This window comes from Diadema antillarum, unplaced genomic scaffold (genome assembly GCF_040938485.1).
Source record: "Diadema antillarum isolate AM-2024a unplaced genomic scaffold, OU_Dant_1.0 seq00001148_RagTag, whole genome shotgun sequence".
In the NCBI taxonomy this organism is placed as follows: domain Eukaryota; kingdom Metazoa; phylum Echinodermata; class Echinoidea; order Diadematoida; family Diadematidae; genus Diadema; species Diadema antillarum.
The window spans coordinates 129,580-153,418 of NW_027271960.1; the positions used below are offsets into that span (position 1 = coordinate 129,580).

The window sequence follows — 23,839 nt, forward strand, 5'->3', positions numbered from 1 at the left end:
GATGTAGAAGAAGGGTAGCTCTATAACAAAATATGAAAAACTGAATATTGACTTGGTTGACCTGTTCCACCTTTTTCGAGTCCTCAAGTGAAATCAAAGGGTGCGACTTTGTTTGTTTTGTGATGCACAGTCACATATTCTAAAAATGGTGCAATAATTGCATTGTAAATCATTTTAAGAATAACAGTGGGTAGAGATTTAAGCCCAAAAAGTATCCAGATATTTTTTGAAATCTTATTGCATATAGTGATCTTTCCAAATCAATCTATTATCAATTGTGATTCCTAAAAATTTCAAAGACACCTCCTGTTTACTTTCAGTTCCTGCTAAATATATTGTTATATACAACCCTTCACATCAACATTTCTGTTGGTGAATATCATAAAATGTGTTTTACTTGTATTTTACTGATAGCTTACTCATATATAACCATTCTGAAATTACAGTAAGTTCATTATAGAATATCATTTGTAATGTTTGGGGATCATTATGAGACATAAAAATCCTGATGTCATTGGCAAACACAAATCTAACAAGGCAAGTGCCATAACAGGGTTCATACGCTTCCACATTTTCAAAATTCCCTGACTTTCCATGACTTTCCAGAGCAGAAAATGTAAATTTCCATGACCATTTTACACGATGTACACATCTTATTCTAAAGTGTGTAAAAATACATCACCATAATACTAGGAAGCAAAACACAAAACAAGTGTGTATATTCGGTTATACACACCTATGCTTTGTTCTGAAAGGAGCTCCTTAAAGGGGAATTTTCCTCAAACAACAACGTGGATTAGGTGAGTAGAAAACAATTTTAGAAACTGAACAGTAAAATGTTGAGCAAATTTTGATAACCCGTTAACAAGAATTATGCAAAATTGTGTATGTTGCCCTCTTTGGACGGAACTATGCCAGAATATGTGATATCACAAGAGGACAACTCTCTTTTGAATTTGTACATAGAATTTCACAATTTTAGTTTTTTTCTTGGATATCGATAATGCAGTTGATCAAGTTCAATAACAAATGTATGCACTATCATCTAAGCCCTAACATCCTCAAGTATAAAGTAGAGGGAAGATGATTATTATTTACATTGAAATGATTGTGTTGTCATTATTCTGTGGTAGAATGCTTTAATTCAAATTTTATATCAAAATCAAAGCACTATCTCAATCCAAAAGTAATCATACATTCGTGTTATTAGACAGGGCGCCACTAACTTCTATTTTTGGTGGCCCGATCTGGCCACTGAAATCATTGATTTCTATTTTTTGGTGGCCCGAAAGTAAAATCTGGTGGCCCGAAAAAAAAAATCAAGAAAAACATAAGAAAAACTAAATCGGTCCTACTAAACATAGAAAAATAAATATTAAGTATTACTGACGTGATACAGGTACCCATGTCTAAAATAAATGAATAGAGTTATTATAAAAGTTGATGCCTATTTAGGTGGTCAAAACTTATGTTTGAAATGATAAAGTGGGAGCATTTGCAGACATATGTAAACATCCGACATTTGTTTTGGCATTGTAAAGAGCCGAAAGTTACCGTGAATTCATTTCTGATTGTAAAAGCAATCATTCAACATTTACTAGTATTTTAACACCTTACGGAGCCGAATGTTACCGTTAATCATTTTCAAATGTAAAAGCAAGCAACTGACATTCATTTTAGCATTTACGGAGCTGAATGTTATCCTTATTCATTTCCGAACGTGAAAGCAAGCATCCGCTATTCATTTTAGGATCTAACTGAGCCGATTGATACCGTTAATCATTTCCAAATGTAAAAGCAACAATCTGTTATTTATTTTAGCATCGTACGGAGCAGGATATTACCGTTATTCATTTCCAGATTTAAAAGCAAACATCTGACATTTATTTCATTATCGTACGGAGCCGAATGTTATTGCTGCCCACTTCCGAAAGTGAAATGAATCATCTGACAATCATTTTAGCATCGTACGGAGCCGAATGTTACTGTTTTTCATTTTTGAACGTCAAGGCAGACATCAGACATTTACTTTACCATCAAACGCAGATGAAAGTTACTGTTATTCATTTCGAAATATAATAGCAAATATCCGACATTTATTTTAGCATCGTATGAAGCAGAATATTACGGCTATTCATTTCCGAACGTCCAAGAGATCATTCAACATTTACTTTAGCATCTTCCGGAGCTGAATTCTATTGCTATTTACTTTCGAACGTAAAAGTAAACATCCGACATTTATTTAATCATCGTATAGGGAGTTGAATATTATTGTTATTCATTTCCGAACGTCAAAGGGATCATTTGACATTCTTTTTAGCATCTTCCGGAACTGAATGTTATTGCTATTTACGTTCGAACATGAAAGCTGACATCCGGCATTTATTTTATCATCGTACGGAGTTGAATATTATTGTTATTCATTTCCGAACGTCAAAGCAAATATCCGACATTTATTTTAGCATCTTCCGGAGCCGAATGTTATTGCTATTTACATTCGAACATATAAAAGCAAACATCAGACATTTATTTAATCATCGTACGGAGTTGAATGTTATTGTTATTCGTTTCCGAACGTCAAAGGGATCATTCGACATATTCTTTAGCATCTTCCGGAGCTGAATTTTAGTGCTATTTACTTTCGAACGTAAAAGCAAACATCCGGCATTTATTTTATCATCGTACGGAGTTGAATACTATTAGTATTCATTTCCGAACGTCAAAGCAAACATTCAACATTTATTTCAGCATCTTCCGGAGCCGAATGTTATCCTTATTCATTTCCGAACGCAAAATCAAATATCTGACATTAATTTCAGCTCCCCATACGGAGCTGAATCTTACCGTTATTCATTTCCAAAAGTATAAGCAGACATCTGACGTTTATTTAAGTATCATACCGAGTCGAATATTACTGTTATTCATTTCCAAAATTAAAAGCAAACATCTGACATTTATTTTAGCATCTTACGGAGCCGATTGTTACCGCTGTCCATTTCCAAAAGTAAAGGCAATCATCCAACTTTTTTTTTGATGGCCCGACGTGCGTTTTTTTGTCGCCACGGGCCACCGGGCCACCGTTAGGGTGGGATTTCACAGAGCACGCGAGCGATTTGCGAACGACGCGAATGACAAAATCCAACATTCGGAAAAGTTTTTCTCCGAATGCGTTCCGACAATGAAGCCGAAAACTATTCCTGCGCAATTTGTGCGAAGTTTCCACGACGTTTGTGCAAATGTCGTGTGTATCATTGCTTAAGTACAGCATGTTACGTACACGAAGAACACGCGACGGAAATGCGAACAACGAACAATTTTCAATAATCATGGGATAAAATGTACCCAAGGAGAGGTGGAAGCTGTCTTGAGTTGATTTTTTTCTTTCCTCTATTTCTCCTTTCTTTTTCTCTCATTTTTCTATCCTGTGCTTGCCTACATTTTTTTTCCTAGGACCTATCTCCACTAGTAGTAGTGTAAGCATTTGATTTTTTTTTTTTGCAGTTCCTCCAACACATAATCTCTATAGTTTAAATGAAATTTTGCATACTTTAGATTAATATTAAGTGTATTCTGCGATTTTTTTGTATATCAAACATTTCTTTCTGTTTGCTAGTCTTTGATTTCTTTTGTTACTGTAGTTGTTAATAATTGTTTGATGTTTAGATGTATGCTACGACTTTTATTTGTAGAAAACGTATACATCCCCCAAACGTGCGCTAAACGTTCGCGAGAATATCTCAAAAGGCACGCGAACAGTTTGCGATTACGTCGTAAAATGATCGGAACAACTTCGCAGATTTCGCGTAACATACGCGAGACATTCTCCAAAGTTTCGGAGTCTGTTTGGGGTTTCACGAACATTTCGCGAACATCGCGCGTGTCTTGCGAAGGTCTTGCGCATATGACGAGGCTTTAAAGACACTTTCGAGAACAATTCACGAGCAAATCACGACCAAGTGTGTGGAAAAGGTTCGCAAAAAATGTCAAACTTTTTTGAAATTCTTGCCGAAGTAAAAACAACATTCGCGAACAATTGACGACGCTTCCGAACCCTCACGTTCGTTTGGCGATCTTTTGCAGACTAAAATACGAATGCTGGATTTTGCCATTCGTGTCCTTCGCAAATCGTTCGCGTGCTCCGTGAAATCCCACCCTTAGTGTCGAGCCCTGTATTAGATGACTGACGCTTCGATCATGCACGCAATTAATGCCAATCACATCATCAGCAGCGTTCATGTCACGTATGTATGTGTACACAAAGGCACCACGGCACCTTACACCACTGCAAGTCGATAGTCATACACACAAGTACACGTACACATGCCCATGAAGGACGCAATTAGACACAATATCTGTGTGGAGTTTGTTACGAAAACGGTCTTAATACGGGAAGCCACAAATTTGACAATCTATTTTTCCTTTGTTGATAGAGAAATCAAATATCATTTTAACAAATATCTTGAAAAAATGATTTTCCCTGACTTTCCAGAAGAAATAGATGGATTCCCTGACTTTCCCAGACTTTTTGCTTCTGGAAAAAGTATTTTGAAATTCCCTGACTTTCCAGAAATTCCCTGACGCGTAGGAGCCCTGCATAATGTGTCTCGTCCATTCGTGTACAAGAAATTGTAGGCGAATGGGATATGACAGATTAAAAAAAAAAAGAGAGAGATAAAAAGAGATATAAAAGGGTAAAAATTTATGGCAAAAAAAAAATGCCATAAAAACTTAACATTTGGCCCTTAAAGTTTGTTGACCCCTGCCTGTGACCTTTGACCTTGTGGTGACCATCCACTCCCCAAGGGACATCTACTATCCAAGTTTTGTCACAAACGGACGTATGGATAGAAAGTTATGACCTATAACAGAAACGCGCCATAAAAACTTAACATTGGGCTCTAAAAGTTAGTTGACCCCTGCCTGTGACCTTTGACCTTGTGGTGACCATCCACTCCCCAAGGGACATCTACCGTCCAAGTTTAGTCACAAATGGAGTTATGGATCAAAAGTTATGACCCATAATAGAAATGCACCATAAAAACTTAACATTGGGCTCTAAAAGTTCGTTGACCCCTGCTTGTGACCTTTGACCTTGTGGTGATCATCCACTCCCCAAGGGACATCTACCATCCAAGTTTGGTCACAAATGGAGTTATGGATCAAAAGTTATGACTCATAATGGAAATGCGCCATAAAAACTTAAAGGACAAGTTCACTTTCATAGACGTGGGTTGAGTGAATGCAGCAATATTACTGTGAGTTTGAGGAAATCCACAATCCGTTCAAAAGTTATGAATTTTTTTTAAGTTTCTGCTCAGTCATGACTGGATGAGAAGGCTACTATAGCTTGTGATGTCACATGAGTACAACGGTGTAAAGAAAGTATAAAGAAAATTCACTTTATTTTCACTTTTCTCGCATAACAAAAGAACACTCGACTTCTCTCTTTCAGAAGGCAAGGGGAATAATATTATCCTTAACATATATCAGTAACAAGTCCAAGAAATGTGCACTTTATTCAAAAAGTACAATTTTGTGAAATTCTCTTTTTATTTTCATTATATCGTTGTACGCATGTGACATCACACACTGTAGTAGTCTTCTCATCCAGCAGTAATTGCGCAGATACTTAAAAAATTCATAACTTTTGAACGGAATGTCGGATTTTCCTCAAACTTTCACTGATATGTCCTACTAATATTGTTGCATTCACTCAATCCACATGTTCATGAAGGTGAACTTGTCTTTTAAAGGCATAATATACCATTTGCAGATGAAACAGAAACCCAGCATTAGTGCTTTAAAATAGTTCTAAAATGTGAGTTAGGGATAGAAACAACCACTGTAAAAATTTGAATCCGTATAATAGATGTTGAGTATTGTTAGATACACAAAATGTGAACAATAGTTATAATAAGAATTCCTCCAGATTTAACCGTCTACAGTTATGGTTTATTGAGAAAAATACTGATATCTCCTTTATAATTTAGGCCTTATTGCGAAAATTTTATACGGTAGGATGTTTTTTGATACAACAGACCTACATACAGTTGAACCTCTCTTATCCGGCCTCCCTTTATCCGGATCTCTCTATTATACGGACGCAATCTCGCCGTGATTTTTTTTTAAAAATAATTACGGGAGGAAAGGGGGATTCCCCAACTCCTTGAGAACTCCTACACAAACACACATGAATTACATATTACTTCCAACATGATTAACATACATTACATCAAATTTCCCTCCAAATTGATTACCTTCAGACATTTTAACATCCCCAAACATCCCCAAATGTAACAATGAAAAGGTTGCAGTATAAACATTACTACATGTGGTACTACAATGGGCTACATCAGTACATGTGTATGTATATGTACATGTATAAAGCATTGAGTCTCCCGTATCTTGCCAAATCCCTTATCCGGATGAGCCCCGGTCCTGACTTGTCCGGATACGAGAGGTTCAACTGTATATGCATCAAATGTGATATCTTGAACATTTTTAAAATCACTTCTCCCAAAGGTAAACTGGACCTTTAACATTGGGCCCTAAAGTTCATTGACCCCTGCCTGTGAGCTTTGACCTTGAGGCGACCTTCATATATGGTAAAATGTGAAACTTTTTATGACCCCTCTTCCCTCGAAGTTTGATTGCAATTGTAGCCCAGAATAAAGAGTTATTGAAGTTTTTGTAGCGTTACGGACAGACGACAGACGGACGGACGACGGACGGACAGACGCTGCAGGCGATCCCTTTAACAGTCTCCCCATACCTCCGGTGGGCTCAACAAAAACCTCAGAAGTATTATCATAAGTCATTCATACAAGAGAAATAAGAGATGTATGGTAGCCAGATTGACCCTTGGGGCACTCCACACTTCAGTTCTTTAGTTTTAGATTGAATACCATCTACAACATATTACACTCTTTTAGAAAAAATAACTACGGAATAAATCTAAAACAACTCCTCATATACCATACATATCTTAAGTATTAAGTAAAATATCATGATCAAGAGTATCAAAAGCCTTGCTCAAATCCCAAAATACACCGATTAAAATTTTTTGTGTTTTTTTGCACACATCACATTTTGAATAAAATTTATTTAGGCATGAGAAGTGGAGTGCCTCTCCCTAAACCCATATCGGGTCGAAGTGAATATATTGCACTCTTTTTGATAAAAGATAATAGACGAACATAAATACATTTTCAAATATCTTTGAAAAAAAGAGACAAAACAGATATCACACGGTAATTACTGAAAATCTCTTGTGAACCTCTTTGAGAAACAGGTATTACACATGCGATATTCAGTTTATCAGGAAACACGCAAGCATCTAAACACTTATCAAATATTGCACTTAGAAGTTCACATATATGATTAACAACTCCTTTTAAAACACAAACTGCAATTCTATCTGAACCAGGGCTGGTATCATTTTTAAAATTCTTCACAGTATCAACAATTTCATCAGGAGATATTCGTTTTAAAAAATGTCAAGGCTTCTCATTGTAATAAATATATTCAATTACAAAGCAACCATGCTCAGAAATGCTCTGAGATTAAGTACTTCCCATGTACCTTTTTAGGTAGATATTTTGCATTTTCTGCATTACCCAGCTGAAATTATCAATCACAGCATTATACACATTTCTCGTGTGTTTTTAAATTTGTGTGATGGCAAGTTTCATGATTTTGTGTGTGTGTGTGCGTGTGTGTGTGTGTGTGTGCTACTGAGGATTTAAAAATGCATGTTATCTATTAAAACTGGTCTTTACTGCAAAGTGTAATTAGCACAATGAAGGTAGTTCCAATGAACAATGTACAGTGTAAGGGGAAAAGGACCTGGTGAAATTACAAAAATAATGAACATGGAAAGAATAAGCTTGGCACACATTCAGCTTTATCACACATCTTACCTGAAAAGTGTGTTTCTGTGTTACATCCTGTACAGTTCATTGCTCCAGATAATGAATATGTATTTTCAGGGCATTCAGCACAGCTGGGAATAGGTAAAGATTGGAAAAGGTCACATGAATGTAATTTGCACTGAGTAATGAAAGCCACAGCTACAATGTAATTATATCACATTGTACAGGTACACATTGTACACAAAACATAAGTTCGGGTTCCCTTTCATATACATTGTGGCAGGGCTTGACATTAGAGGTGACCCTGTGGCCCAGCCACTAAAAATTGATGCTTGGCCACCAAATTTCCAAAACAGTCATCTTTTAGAGGCCCAATCAGGCACTGAAAACTAAAAATGGGCTGTTCCGTTTCCCTTCGTCTTCGGCCACTACAGTTATTTTTCAGGCCATTAAAACTTCAGATTCATACATTTTAGTTGCCGAACAGGCAATCAGAGAAGAAAAAGTTTGTTTCAAGCCTTGGATATAGCATTTCACAATAAGAACAACACATATAATTGCAAGGTCCATGCTTGCTTCGGGCAACAGGGTGCACGTTTTAGTTTTTACTATGACCTTAATTTGTCATTGTAATTTACGATTAACAATATGTCATCCCATAGTCTCTAACATTCTGGTGTGGCGGACATGAAACACAATTACATAAGGTCCTTTCATGCTTTAGTGAAAAACATCAAACAAAAAGCAACAACCTGCTCTTCCAATAGCAATTGTCATGGTATTTGATAGTCTATGCAGGCGATATACATGCATATATTGCACATACTGTATATGCCGAGTATTTTGCAAGGTTTTTATTTTTGCGAATTTTGTGAGTCAGCTGCGATTGGCGAAATTAAAAACACGCGAAAATATTGACTCTGATGCCAATATGAATGTGACCTACGCGTATATATTTCTCCGTTCAGTACAAGACTTCACGATCGCGACTTTAACCTCTCGCGAAATTGTTGGGAAGTCCCGATTTGCAAAAATTTAGACTCACGAAATATATGGCGTACACAGTATTTAGTAGCTGATGCTTGCAAGAAAAAAGCATCAAGCATGAACAAGTGTATGAACCTATTCTCAGTTCATTAAAATACAAACATGAAAGGACATGTCCACCTTCATATACATAAGGATTGAGAGAATGCAGCAATATTAGTAGAACAAATCAGTGTAAGTTTGAGGAAAATCAGACAATCCATTCAAAAGTTACGAATATTTTAAGTATATGTGCAGTCACTGCTGGAAAAGAAGACTACTACAGTGTATGATGTCACATGCGTACAATTATATAAGGAAAATAAAAAGAGAATTTCACGAAACTTTACTTTTTGGAATAAAGTGCACATTTCTTCGACTTGCTACTGACGTATTGTTAAGGGTAATATTATTCCTCCTGCCTTCTGAAAGAGAAAAGTCAAGTGTCCTTTTGTTATGCAAGAAAAATGGAAATATATTGAATTTTCTTTATTCTTTCTTTATATCATTGTACTCACGTGACATCACAAGCTATAGTAGTCTTTTCATCCAGCCGTGACTGAGCAGAAACTTCAAAAATTCATAACTTTTTTAACGGATTGTCCGATTTTGCTCAAACTCTCACTGATGTGTTCTGCTAATATTGCTGCATTCACTCAACCCACATGTCTATGAAGGTGAACTTGACCTTTAAGACAGATAACACAGTGACATTTCGAACATTGACAAAATCAACTCTTTATGTGTAATGCATGGTGTAAACCCCTGTTTGCCATATTATTTTGAGACAGCAAAGTAGTCCTGCTTTGGAAAAAGATTCTATTTTTGTTTTTCAAATCCATGTAACTTTTTTTTCAAATTTTTGTTACCCAAGGCATGTATGTTGATCCCCCCACAAACTGAAATAGCTGCTTTTATGTTGTGTTTGTCTGTTGTAAAATCCTTGTAAGTTGGACTTATTTTTCTTGTATTGTTGCAATGTCCTACTGTGCATGTATCATTCCTGTATTTTTTGTAAATGCTTTTTATCAGGATGTAGAAATAAATGAAATGAAATGAAATGAAATGTATTGAGAATAGTTGTAATAAAAATGCAAAGATCTGATTTAATGTAAATGGTATGACAAATCAATGACTGTTTTTCTTTCAAGTGACCAGTAGCCATATCATTGTAGAGACAAGGTTTTTGCACACAAAACATTGAGAGCAACTTAGAATTTACTTGCTAATCTAGTATGGAACACCACTTAATAGTCAGTTACCACATATATGCAAGCTACATGTGACAGAAACTGAATCACAAGAAATGCTTTCATTGTACTGTGCCATTTGGCAATTCATTGACTGGTTTGGGCAGTTTGCTTGAGCATAGTATGCGAACTTGGCATACCGTCAACTTGAGTCGGGGCATGCAAACATGGCACATAAAGAGTTAACGGTATTGTCCACAACATTTCCAAACCATAGACTCCCACAGAAGAAATAGAGCATGAACTCCTTTGATCCTACCTGGAAGCCCCGGGCTGGTCTGAGAAGGTACCAGGAGGACACTTAGTACAGTCTGAGGTGTATTCTAGACCCATGACCTCTACACTTCTGATATAGGCCCGTGGAATCTGGTAGGCAGTACCAAAGTACAGGCTGTCTGTGCTCCAAGTGATGACATTAAGCCCAGCATCAAGGTCAACCTGAAACAGTCATGAACTTCCTCGTTATTTTTCTTTACAAATTAACCAGGCCTGAGAGGTTCTGGTTGAAGCTGTGTGCATGAAGTGACTTCATATTTTCTGAGGGGCGAAACCCCGAAGAAAGTAGTGCTATTGAAGTCACCTCATGCACATAGTTTCAATCAGAACCGGCGGTTGACTGACCTAAAGTTATGTGTATTTTTTCTCACAATCAGAATTACTTGTGAAAGTTTGTGCATCAACTGAGAGATACCCTTTACTGTCTTTTTGCAAAGCAGAGATGGTGGAAACTGTACTGTGATGTCTTCTGCACTACAACACACACTTGTGTGACAAAATGGTGAGCTTGAGCTTAGCAATATCACCATGGAAGCATGATGTACCTTTTTATGCCTCCACCATGAAGTGTCCCTGGAGGCATAAAATGTCAAGAAACCCATTGATGCCTCAGCTATAACCTTCAGAATAAAGGACAAAAATGTTCAGATTAACAAATCCTTTTTCATTTTTGGATTAACAATTCTACAGGCATCTACTATGGTGAATTTGTGTGTTTCAGAATAGTGAACCTCATATCATTTTCTGATAAACGAACATTAAGAATGGGTCTAGGGCAATTACCCCCTGGCAATTATCCCGGTTCCTTCCTCTGGCCCTAATCCTAATCCTAATCCTGAACCTAATCCTAACCCTAAACCAAACTCCTAACACTAAACCTAACCCTAACCCTAATCTTTACTCTAACCTTACCACTATCCAGTATTTAGCAGGGGGTAATTGCTGTCTGGGGGTAATTTCCCAGATACGTTCAGAATAACTGATATCTCCCAGCAAAACAACATAAGTTTCCATCAATATTCAAATCCATAACATAATGTATACTCACAAACAATGTCTTACAAATTATTGAAGTTAACCCATTCCTCCCACAACTTTCCACAAGCCTTCAATGCCGTAAAAACTTCTTGCATGTTGGCAGAGAATGGACAGGTTGGTAATCCATCTGTGCGAAAGCAGTCAAGCTGAACCAGTATCCCCTTTCCAAAGTCAACTACATGTGCCATCAAACAATGAAAATATAAAACTGGTGCTACAAAATGTAGGTATAAGAGGAGCGTGTGCTGATGAGCTCAAAACTCTTTTGTTCTACACAAACTTGAAACTACCTACTAACAGCACTATAAACAATGCACCTCTATTTGTTCTGGTTCTACATACAGGTTGTACAAGGATTTTCTAAATATAATTAGGTTGTAGGCTTTTCAAGAAAATGAAAAAAAATGGCCACGGCTCACACACAATTTGATGTTGTTGTTGTTGTTGCTGCTGTTGTTTCTTTGCATGTTTTGTTTTGTTTTGTTTTGTTTTTTGTTTTGTTTGACAGTAGTACATGCAGAGCCAGAAACTGGTTATGTGACAAATGTGATGGTACACCTAGAAGCACAACAGTATTCATAAGGAAGTGTTAAAAAGTGACACAGACAGTCGGATTACATGTACCTTGATTGACCGCCACTCTCCTTCACCAGTAGGTGGAATGAACCTTGAGTCTGCCTGGTTTCCATGCTTACTTTGACACAGTTCATTATGAACCTGTGAAAACATAACAATGCAGATACGTGTAAAAAATATTTACATACAGATAGGAACAAGGTAGACACCACTTTCAAACAAAAGGGAAGTTGCCTAAAGATATCAAAACCTTTCAGTTTCTTTCCTAATGACATGAAAGATGCAATTATATTTGCGCAAAAAAAAAGATGTCTTAAGAATGAAGTGTTTTGTCATTAAAATCTATGTAACACAATATGTACATTTTGTTGTATGGATTTTTATGGTATGTCATTTAGTACTGGTAAATTGGCACTATATATTGAGGGGCTTCACAAAGAAAATATCTATATGAAACAAACCAAAATATGGAAATAATGACTGAAATTTAGTGTTTGAACCACTAGTAGCATGTAGCCAAAAAAGCTCCTTCCCCTACATAGAGGAAACAAGCACCTGGTGACTTAAATTCTGATGATTCGAGCTAAATCTGAATCACAATGCTTTCGTAGAAATTGCAACATGTCTGTCATTAGCAGTAATTTAACATCAGTGCTTTGAATCTGTCAGCTTACTCTATAACTCTCCTTGTGGACTAATCTGTGGGACACACTTAAAAGCGCAAAATAAAACTAAAAAACTGAGTGGTAATGTTTCTACTTGTACAATTAGCACAACTTTGCTGCACCACATGTGAATCCATACAATACAAAGGTAAAGGTTTTCTGGAGTAACCTACTTCTGCAATCTAATCAACTTGATATAGACCTGCCGCTACGTTATGATTAACTGCTGCAAAATCTGGTGAACATCTACATATGTATGCATTTCGAAAAGGTGAAATTTTCATTTCCTCTGCATCTCAGTCACCTACAACCTTGACATCCAACATTTCATCCCCATGATTTCATGCAAGTCATGAGCAAATCCTTTTTATTCTGCACATAAAATAATATTACCATACAAAATTCCTAGCTGACGGTGAGTCTACAATACATCATGTTCAGGCAAAGTTCAACAACAATTGGCCTCAATTGGCCAATTGGTCAATTGGTTCAATGACAATTGGCCTCGTGCTTTCAGGATTTCTCTTAAGGATTTTTGTAAGGATGTAGTTAGCTACACATGTATGAGTGAGGAATTATGATACAATGTTCCTAAACTGACAAATAACTGACAGAAAAATGAGCACTTACAAACACTACTTTTGATGAAACAAGGCTTTGGTAGGACATATTCATGGAGTGGACTGTGTCACCCATTATTGAGTGTGAAGCCATGACGGGATATTAAAACACTACGGTAACCACAAGAAAAGCATTAACTTGAAACTAGGTTTATCTAAAATGAAATTTCACAGCATTTACATTATAACTTTGAAGTGTTGTTGCTACTGCCAACTGTTCGTATTTGTCTTTCATGTCTGCAATGATTAATCTGACTCCCATCTACAGTGATTTTCATTTTTCAAGTTTCTGTAGGAGTTTTATAGACACTTTTACACACCTCTTGAGTGGAAAATGAACAAAATCAATTTGTGACAGAAATTAAAATGCCCTACAGAAAAACTTAAATAAAAAAAAAAATATCACCCTATACTCAAGTCCTTGTTTCCGATCTTTGATGGGGAATGAAACTGCCATGTGAGTTTTGGCATGCGAGGTAACACATACAGTATTCTGTGCATACTGTAAAAGTGGATATTTTCGCGCTTGGCTGGGTCGGAAGAGTTTCGCATGTTTTTAATTCCGTGGAATTAAGACATCACGCACAGGCACATATGGCAAGCAAAAATATTCGCGTGCTTTTATTTTCGCGCTAGTTTCTGGTTGCGCGAAATGCGCGAAAATTTGAACACCGCGAAAATTTCCACTTTTACAGTACACTGCAAAAGTACACGTACATACTCTGTATACTGACCACACTGCACAGGATAGGTAAACCTTAGGTTTTGCTATAATATCAACTACTGTACGAGCTGAAATTTTCGCGGTAGTTTTATTTTCGCAAATTTCATGAATCGCCTTTGAACCGCAAAAATAACAACATGCGAGAATAACAACGCACGAAAACAAACTCACGCGAAAACAACGCAGGGAAATAAAAATCAAGCCATGCCATGTGCTGCAGGATCAAACCAAAATTAAAGTGCCGTACAGTACACTACTAGTACTCGTAGCTAGCTACATAGCATTAGTAAGTACAGTGTGTACCCCGTCCTGCACTGAGCCTAGCTGGCCTTCAACTTGTCGACTGTGCACGCACGTCGCACAGTACAGCTAGCTATAGTTGTTTAAAGTGCATTCAGTCTACTCTTGCAGCTGCATTCTTGGTGTTTGCTGTCAATGGTCGGCACAAATTTTGAAAGTCCTTGTTAAGTATTTCTTTTTGATATTTGTTTTACTTTCTAATTGAGAAAGTACTAGTACTTTCACGTCTAAGGTACTTTTAGTTTAGACAACTATAGTGTTTTTCTTGAGAGTTCAAGTAAGTTCAGTTAGACCCTCGCAACCGCGACATTAACAACACGTAAAAATGTCCTCCAAGTAGCAATTTGCGAAAATGTCTGTGCGCTAAAATTTCAGCTCGTCCAGTAAATATGATCTATGAGGCATGAAAGACCACAGATTCTACATTTCAACCCTTTGAGGACAGACTGATTTTGCTATAAAATGCATTTCCCATAGACACATGCCCAAGTATTCTCGGGACCCGTCTTCAACGGGTTAATATGAAATTTGTACCTGTATCAACATCTGCTAGGGTCCTACAACTTTGCTGAAATTACAGCCAGGACAGATCTGAATGTATGTGCTTGAACTGCAAACATGATCAAAAACCTATTTTACAAACTCTGGAGACCTTCACGAGATATATTTGCCTAGGAACTACACAAATCTCTTGGTAATCAGATAACTCTGAATGCCCATGAAATTACCTCCACAGAGAAATAGTTCATGTCTGAAGCCAGGGAGTAGGAAAAGGTGACAGACCCTTGCTTAGCCAGTTTGGCAGTATATGTCAGCTTGGCATAACACATACTGTCTGGAGACCTCATATAGTAACCAATTGCTTCCCAGTTAGATCTGGAAATAAAGAGAAAAATACAGTGTGTCACAGAATAAATAAAGTGAAAAAAATGCCACCATAAAATCAAGAGAGGGTATGTTAGACATGAATTTTTTTATCAGCACACAATGATACAAATTATGCACACATTGTTACAATTTTATATAAAAGTTAAAGTAAATCGCATAATCATAACTGACAAGCTGTGCATGGCCGCTCTAGTACGATAATGAAACACACATAGAGCTACATGTTTCAGGAAATCAAAGAAATCTTCAATTACGCAGTCTTAATCAGATCAGAAGTTAGTATTTCAAGTTACTAAGAGTTGGATACTGAGGCGGCGCTTGTTTGAACGCTCCATATAGGTGCCCTGTATAGTAAACAGTGTCCATAAAAACGAGTCACCCTATGACCTTTTGAACCACTGCTGAGACAACTTCACTGTGAATTGGGATCAAAGTACACACAAACCAGGTAGTGGTACATAAATACAACAAGTTTGCAAATACCGGTATATACACAGGAATTATGCCGTGTGTTGAGTAAGAACTCAAAACTTAAAAATCACCCTTTGTTTGATTCAGAACCACAGAAGATCACTTAATATAAAAAACATGAGGAGTATGGAACATATGATGCACTTTTGGTAACCTGGGGTGCCAAATAAACATTTTTAGGAGAGTGATTCAGAAGATAGCAGTCTGCTAAGCATTCATCCTCTTTCTTGTCCAACTTAAATACAGAGTATGCCAGTTGAGTTTTGGACTCCTATACCACTAGCAGGAATTCATTGGGGCTGAATCAATCCAGTGCAACACATCCCCCTTCATCTCAAGCAAGTATTTCCCAAAAATGTCACCAACATGTTGGTACAGGAACCACAGATGTATCACAGACTGGAGTCACAAGTTATATTCTATGGGAATATTAATAAGTGCAAGTAATACCAAATAATTCCTCAATGGTCTCTGCAGGATCGCACATCAGAGTGATCTCATCTGTGCGATCTTGCCCAGGACTGCAGCTACCTCACTCCTAGATTTTAGATATTATTTAATTATGGGGTACTGTGGCACAGTGGAGTAAACATTTTTCTTAGGTTCAAACAAACATCACACTTGTACACTTGTACAGTTGCCTGCACATCATCATCCTTGTGCGCTTTTCCATCCAATGTTTTCTCCACCAAAAAAAAGAAAAATGAAGACAGTTATACCAAAATCAATATAACAGGCCCAGAAAAATTGGTAAATGACGAGTGATACAAATTAGGGGTTGTTTTTTAAATTATTTTTACAATTTCATAACCAAATATTCCCCGAAATTCTGATCGACTAGGTACATGTACACCACTGGAAAGAGCATTTTACCAACTACAAGAACAGTCTTATCCTGTGTGTGCCCAGGGTCCCCCATCCCCAAAAATACAGGTGAACAGGAGGGCATGCAGCATTCGGGTGGACACATTTGCTCAGCACTATGCTTTGGTCCCATTTGATGCTGTTTGTGTACTGCCCCTCTGCAATACTAAAACAAGTCAAGGTGCCATTTACGTCAAGTATTTGCCCATACAGATACTGTGTGAACCAGTGATAAATATGATTACTGTATAAAGCTGTTTTTGTCACGAATGGAGTACAAATTGTACCAGAAGTTGATGTCAAAGGCAGTGGCTGTCAGGGATTATCAAAACATTCATATTTAGTTACCATACTCATCATTCAGCTGATTGCAGTATCAAACCAGTCGAGTGCTGTCCTCTAGCTGTGCTAGTACTTTTTATAGCATACTAACATGCAGCTGTATGCATTGTATGATACCTCCTAGATACAAACAACTGCACTTACTATACGGATTTTGATGCTTCCAAGGCAACACACCCGTTACAGTTGCTGCTTTTTGTATAAAAGCGGAATTGTGCAGGATCAGCGAGATACCAAAGGACATTCAAATCAAAGACTGGCCATGCACAAATCAAAAACTAAGAAGTAAAGGAAATTCAAATTGCTTAAGATGTCCTGCTGAGTATCAGAAGCAGCATCAAACAGGGTGTATTAAGAGGGTTGACTGATAGTTATGACTCCAGTGTGTGATGGTTTGAATACTTGGGGGAATTAAAGTATGACAGCTGGCACAAATGTGTGGATATACTGTAGTCTCTGGAAACTGCCTATCAAAAGTCTACCTCTTCAAAAAGCACCAAATATTGCTGCTTGAACAAAACAAGTATTTTTATTTTCAAATATGAAACCAATGAAAATCTATAGAAGGCACAGTAATTTGAAGCTTGACAACAATTCTGGGAAGGAAAAAAGATAAGAAAAATATATTACAAAGAAAGCACTGTTGTCAAGATCTCATCAATTATTACCCACATAACTTAACTAATGACCTTTCTAATTCAACTGAAGGTTATCCTACATGGTAAAAAAAAGACCCCTGGATAAAAGAGAGGGCAGTTGAACTTATTGACAATTACAATGTATATAAAAATCATGGATAAACTTCAAAAAGGCACCCTAGTAAGTGTTGGATTCTCCTCAATGTGCAAGATACATACTGATTGCAATTGTCTAAATCGTCGTCGAACAAGGATGAGGAAGATACAGAGAAACCTGAAGGCAGCTCTGACCAGTCTGTATACTTTGCTCCTCCTCCAAGAGAATATTTCCCTTCTGGACACAGTCTGCAGTCAAGGTTATCAATGTCAAGATATTTGCCTGGCTCACATGAAAATCCTGATTTACACAAAAGAAAAGATAGGAAATACAGAATTAGTGTTATAAAAACTGCTACAATCACACTACTTATTTAATGCGCCATTGATACAGAGTACACATATCTCCAGCCACTACAAATGGTTAACATCTTGTGCACTGTGCCATCTTATTGTGGAAGACACTACAAATGTACATACTAAACAAGCAATAAGGACTTCTTCTCTTTGTAATTATGGTATTGGTCTATAACATTCAAGAATCATTTTTGCGTGCATGTGTGTGTGTGTGTGTTTCACATGCATCACAAGACTGTTGTATTTTCATTGCAACAGATTGACAAATTACCATAACTGAAATAACAAGTGCTGATTTTTCAGTGTTCACAGTCATAGCCATTGAGGACTAGTCCATACATAATTCTTGTTTTGCCTTGTCTTTGACAAGATATTTCCACACAGTACCAATTTTGGATTGACAAAATATACTGTTGTAGCTATCAGTGTATAGGTGCTAATAAGTTGTACACACACACACACATCCTATACACAACACTGTACACACCATGTATACCTGGTAATGAGGGAAATCAAAGTGGAATCACATGCAAGATCTTATGACTTGGTTTTAACTGATTGCATGGGGTCACGAAATTTCTCTCGCTACCATTAACATATAAGTTTGCATCCTGTATACAGTGGTCAGCATGAATATGAGACACTACGCTGTTTAGCACAGTTGAGTACCATACGTAATCAGCATGGTATCTCTAGTACGAGTTCTGATTGTGCACATGTATACCAGCATAAATACACCTGGTCTGGTGTGCATTTCCTGAGATTTCACATGATTTAACAAGATACATTGTATGAAATCAGATAGTACAGGCAGAACTTCAAAAATCTCTGGTAGCTGATCATCTGTACTCCTCATCGTCTGCTGGCTTGGATAAGTTCTGATTTAAAAATATCATTTGTAACTTCCACACAATTAGAGGTACAGATTTTGGGGTTTGGGGGGTTTTTTTCATCCGAAAACATAGAATATTAAAGTACAATGTACATCTACATTTTACACAGAGCAATCGTTGTATCTTTGAATAACAACTCAAATTGGGGTCAAAACCCTTTAGTGAGGGTAGATGATGCGTGCGTGTGAGTTGTATTGTTCGTGTTGCAGATGCAATTGTACACAGATCCACAGTCACACTTACTCACTAATTAAAGTTGTAAAGAAATCAGACTCGGGGTACGCAGGAAGTGCATGAGGTATTGCAGCTTTTATTCGAAGAGGTATCAATCGACGAGTCGTGGTGCGAGTAACCCTTTTACAATATTCAGCAATCACTATTTATACCCAATCTCAGCAGGGAGATGACTCAGATCTCCGGTAGGCGGTGAAACAATGGGGTTAAAGAAAGTTACAGATCACTTGTCACTTTTGACAGGGGTCTACTGTGTTCGGATATTATCAATCGGTGGCCTTATCTTTACCCATTATACGGCGGCCGCCTCTGAAGTCGTGTGCTTATCAAGCGGTGTCTGGGATCGGCCACGAGAGCGAAATATTATGCCGAGTGGCTTTCAATACTAGGAATTGTATCCGTCATCAATAACATTGAGAATAAACACACCAGCCAGCGGAGGCTCGCGAGTAATCATGCGAGAGTTTGTCTACATAATTACCTGATAAAGGAAACTTGTCGAGGGGAAAACAAAACAACGGAGAGGGTCACACCCACAGAGAGAGAGAGAGAGAGAGAGAGAGTGCATGTGTGGAAGACAGAGATCAGAGGTCGGAACGGAGAGAAGGAGATTGTGGAGGAGAAAGAAGCAGAGAAAAGTTGAGCTGCTACAGTAGCTCCCCCCTAGTGAGCTTCTCGAAAGGTGAAGGAGAGATGTGAACGATAGAAAATGTAAAAGCCTGCAGCGGGACTAGAGTGCCTACAAAATCGTGAAATATACAAAGTGGTTAGAGAAAAAAAAAAATGTACAAGCTATAAAATATACGTGCTTAATCCACATCGTGAACTGTTGGTTGTAAGGCATGGAACACATCATGTAGTCGTATACATATAATGCCTATAGCATGAACGTGGTTCGTGAATAAGATGCGAAATAAAATGTATTTAAATTGAGCTAAGAACGTTTTAAAGCAATTACTCATCAAACTGTATACTCCATGTACAATTAAATGCATGTGAGATGGTGACTAAGGCACATGAATTACTGAAATGGTCACCAAATAATACGCCTAATTCCGTCGCTTCGCACATCTATGCGTTCCTTACGAGATAACGATATGAAAATAATCACTGTCAGATTGATGTGTGTCGTTAAACAGTGATAATGAACGGTGATATCGCATACCGAAAGACAACATAAAATATGAATACATGAAATTCGGCCGTAGCACCATGCAAGTAAAAAAATACAAAGTGACAAAATAGACACAAGATCAAAACAAAATGTCACTGAATGTTCGTTCAGAGTCAAAAGTTTGAGTTCACTGTCCAACAACAAGAGGGTTACTAACAAACAAAATCAACGAGATGCTTCGGCCAATGTACTCGCCTCCCGCGTCGAGTGCGAGGTTCGGAGGTCGAGGCAAGGTTAGGCGTAATAGGCGTGGTGGTCGGCGAAGCCACGGTGGGCGGCGGTGTCGTGTTGTTGGAACAGGAGCGGGGCGGTTCAGAGTCAAGTCGTGCGGCTTTGAGTCGGTCAATGCTAACGGTGTCGGTGCGTCCGTTAATGTCGAGCGTGTAATGTTTGTCAGATTTGCTAATGACGCGGAATGGTCCGTCATAGGGAGGTCGTAGCGGTCGGCGGACAGCATCATGTCGCACAAAAACGTGTGTGCATGTCGACAAGTCCGTGGGGATGTACGACGGCGAAGTCGGGTGTGGTCGGGGTGGATTGGGGCGTAAGGAGGTCATGAAATGACGGAGACGATGCACATAGTTGGTGGGGTCGTCTGTAGTAGTCGAATTCGTCGGGACGATGAATTCGCCAGGAAGTCGCAGAGTCGTGCCGTACACAAGCTCGGCTGGCGAATGTCCGATGTCGGGTTTGATGGTGGTGCGTAATGAGAGAAGGACCAGCGGCAAGGCTTCGGTCCAGTTGTCATTGTGGTGTGCGATGAGCGATGCTTTTAATTGGCGATGGAAACGCTCTACCAAACCATTGGCGCACGGATGATACGCTGTCGTGCTGATGTGTTTCGCTCCAAGGAGATTCGTGAGGGCCGCGAAAAGCGCCGATTGGAATTGACGACCACGGTCGGTGGTGATCGTAGCAGGCGTCCCAAAATGCGCAATCCAGTGCTCGACAAAAGTTTTCGCGACAGTGTCGGCGGTGATATTCGCGATGGGTACGGCGATGGGCCATCGGGTAAACCGGTCCACACAAGTGAGAAGGAAGGGAAACCCATTCGATGACGGCAACGGACCGACGAGGTCAATATGGACGTGGCTGAAGCGGGCGTCGGGCGTGACGAAGGTACCAATGGGTGCCGTGGTATGGCGATGCACTTTCGAGCGTTGACAAGAGGTGCATTCTCGAGCCCATTGACGCACGTCGCGGTTCATCCCAGGCCACACGTAGCGCTCAGCGATTAGGCGTTGGGAGGCGCGAACTCCGGGGTGGGCGAGGTCGTGGATTGCGTCGAAAACTGCTCGTCTACACTTGCGTGGGAGAAATGGGCGAGCTTGCCCAGTCGAAGTGTCACACACAAGCGTAACATCGGTATTCGGAATAGGCACGTCGTCGAGCTCAAGTGATGTTGTCGAATTATTCTTCATGGCAGCTAGCTCTTGGCAATCGCGTTGATGCCTAGCTACCTCGGCGAAATCGATGGTGGGTGATGACGCGGTGAGGGCGTTGACGTCGATGCGTGATAAGGCATCAGCTGCGGCGTTAGCTGTGCCTTTCACATGTCGAATGTCTGATGTGAATTGAGAAACAAAGTCGAGGTGTCTTATTTCTCGTGGCGAATATCTCTCCGGAGATGCACGCAGGGCATGTGTGAGGGGCTTATGGTCCGTTAAGACGTGAAACTGCCGTCCTTCGAGGGCGTGGCGGAAGTGTCGTATAGTCAGATAGATCGCTAGCAACTCCCTGCCAAACGTGCTGTAGCGAGTTTCAGCTGGTTTCAGTTTTTGGGAGAAGAACGCGACCGGCTGCCAGTGGTTGTCGACTTGCTGTTGCAATATTCCACCGACAGCAACATCAGAAGCATCAACCATCACGTTCAGAGGGGAGTCGGGTCGTGGATGGGCGAGCAAAGTCGCGTTGGCGAGAGCAGATTTCACTTCATTGAAGGCGTGGATTGCGGCGTCGTTGAGGGCGAAATGTCGCGGGCTTTTCGACGAGAGGAGCGAGGTGAGGGGCTGGACGATGTCCGCACATCGTGGAATGAAGCGGCGGTAGAAGTTCACCATACCGAGGAACTCACGCAACTTTCTCAACGATGACGGAGCGGGGAAATCGCGAATTGCGGCGATTTTGCTGTCGAGAGGGCGAACACCAGCGTGATCAACGCGATGGCCGAGGAACTCGAGCTTGTCGACACCAAATTCGCACTTCGCTGGGTTGATGACGATGCCATAGCGAGAGAGTCGATCGAACAGCTGACGGAGATGACGCTCGTGTTCATCGAGATCGGAGCTGGCGACGAGAAGGTCATCGATGTAAGCGTAGCAGAAATCGAGGCCACGAGTGACTTCATCAATAAACCGCTGAAATGTGTTCGCCGCATTTCTTAGTCCGAAAGGCATGCGGACAAATTCGAACAGTCCGAATGGGGTCGTGATCGCGGTCTTCTTAATATCAGATGGTTCGAGCGGTATCTGGTGGTATGCACGGATAAGGTCAATTTTTGAGAAAACTGTCTTACCGTGCAGCGTCGACGTGAAATCATGAATGTGGGGGATCGGGTAGCGGTCGGGAACAGTGATGTTGTTGAGGGCCCGATAATCCCCACACGGTCGCCAATCCCCCTCCGTGCGTTTTGGGACCATGTGAAGAGGTGACGACCAGTTGCTCTCGGATGGGCGTATGATGCCGAGGTCGAGCATGTGGTCGAACTCCGCTCGTGCGATGGAGAGTTTGTCGGCAACGAGACGTCGTGGGCGCGCGACCACCGGCTGACCTTTGGTCGTGATATGGTGCGTGGTAGAATGGATGACAGGAGTGTCGGCGAAAGTGGTCCGTGTGAGAGACGGATAGCGTGAGAGAAGAGCCGAGAAACGATTGTCAGGATGGGGCAAGGCGAGAGAAAGTTTTTGTGGCGGTAGGGCAGACGAGATTCCACTGATGCTAAGTGTGGTTGTGGGGTCGATAAGTTTGTGACGATGCATGTCGACGAGAAGGCTGAAATGTCGTAGGAAGTCCGCTCCCAATATAGGGGAAGAGACGTCGGCGATGAGAAAAACCCATTTGAAACATCTCCGCAGTCCCAAGTTGAGCGAAACAGACTTCTGCCCAAACGTGCGGATCGGAGTGGCGTTCACTGCGCACAGTTGAGGACCAGGCGAGCGTGGTCGATGACGCTCACCGTGCGTACTGGGGGGAATAACGGAGACCTCTGCTCCCGTGTCGACAAGAAAACGCTGCCCTGTCTGTCGGTTTGTGACGTAAAATAGGCGACTCTCACCTGAATTCGTAGTGCCAGCGGACTGCGTCGCCCCTATTCGCTGGCGTGGTCGTTTCCCGATGACGGGGGCATCATTGGCGGAGGAGTAGACGAAGGAGCTGCAAACCGGCACGGATAGCGACAGCGATGCGCCCGCTCACCAAAATTCGCGTGATACCAGCAGACGTCCGAATTCGTTGGCAGAGGGCCCGGGCTGGGGTCTCGCCTCTGACCCGGTGATCGATCTCGGCTACGACTGCGACTGCGCTCTCGTACCTGAAAT

At 40.0% G+C, this 23,839-nt stretch overlaps 1 protein-coding gene across 2 annotated transcripts in view; it reads right to left on the bottom strand.

Moving 5' to 3' along the window:
• LOC139744252 (endosome/lysosome-associated apoptosis and autophagy regulator family member 2-like) overlaps nucleotides 1-23,839 on the bottom strand; it is a 74,090-nt gene that overhangs the window by 38,686 nt on the left and 11,565 nt on the right. For both annotated transcript variants that reach the window (XM_071654696.1, XM_071654697.1), the window contains exons 3-7: nucleotides 17,769-17,946; nucleotides 15,075-15,222; nucleotides 12,086-12,178; nucleotides 10,407-10,585; nucleotides 7,920-8,002 (exon numbers count right to left, since the gene is read on the bottom strand). In XM_071654696.1, the coding sequence (XP_071510797.1) occupies nucleotides 7,920-8,002; nucleotides 10,407-10,585; nucleotides 12,086-12,178; nucleotides 15,075-15,222; nucleotides 17,769-17,946 (681 nt within the window). The remainder of the gene's footprint in view (nucleotides 1-7,919; nucleotides 8,003-10,406; nucleotides 10,586-12,085; nucleotides 12,179-15,074; nucleotides 15,223-17,768; nucleotides 17,947-23,839) is intronic.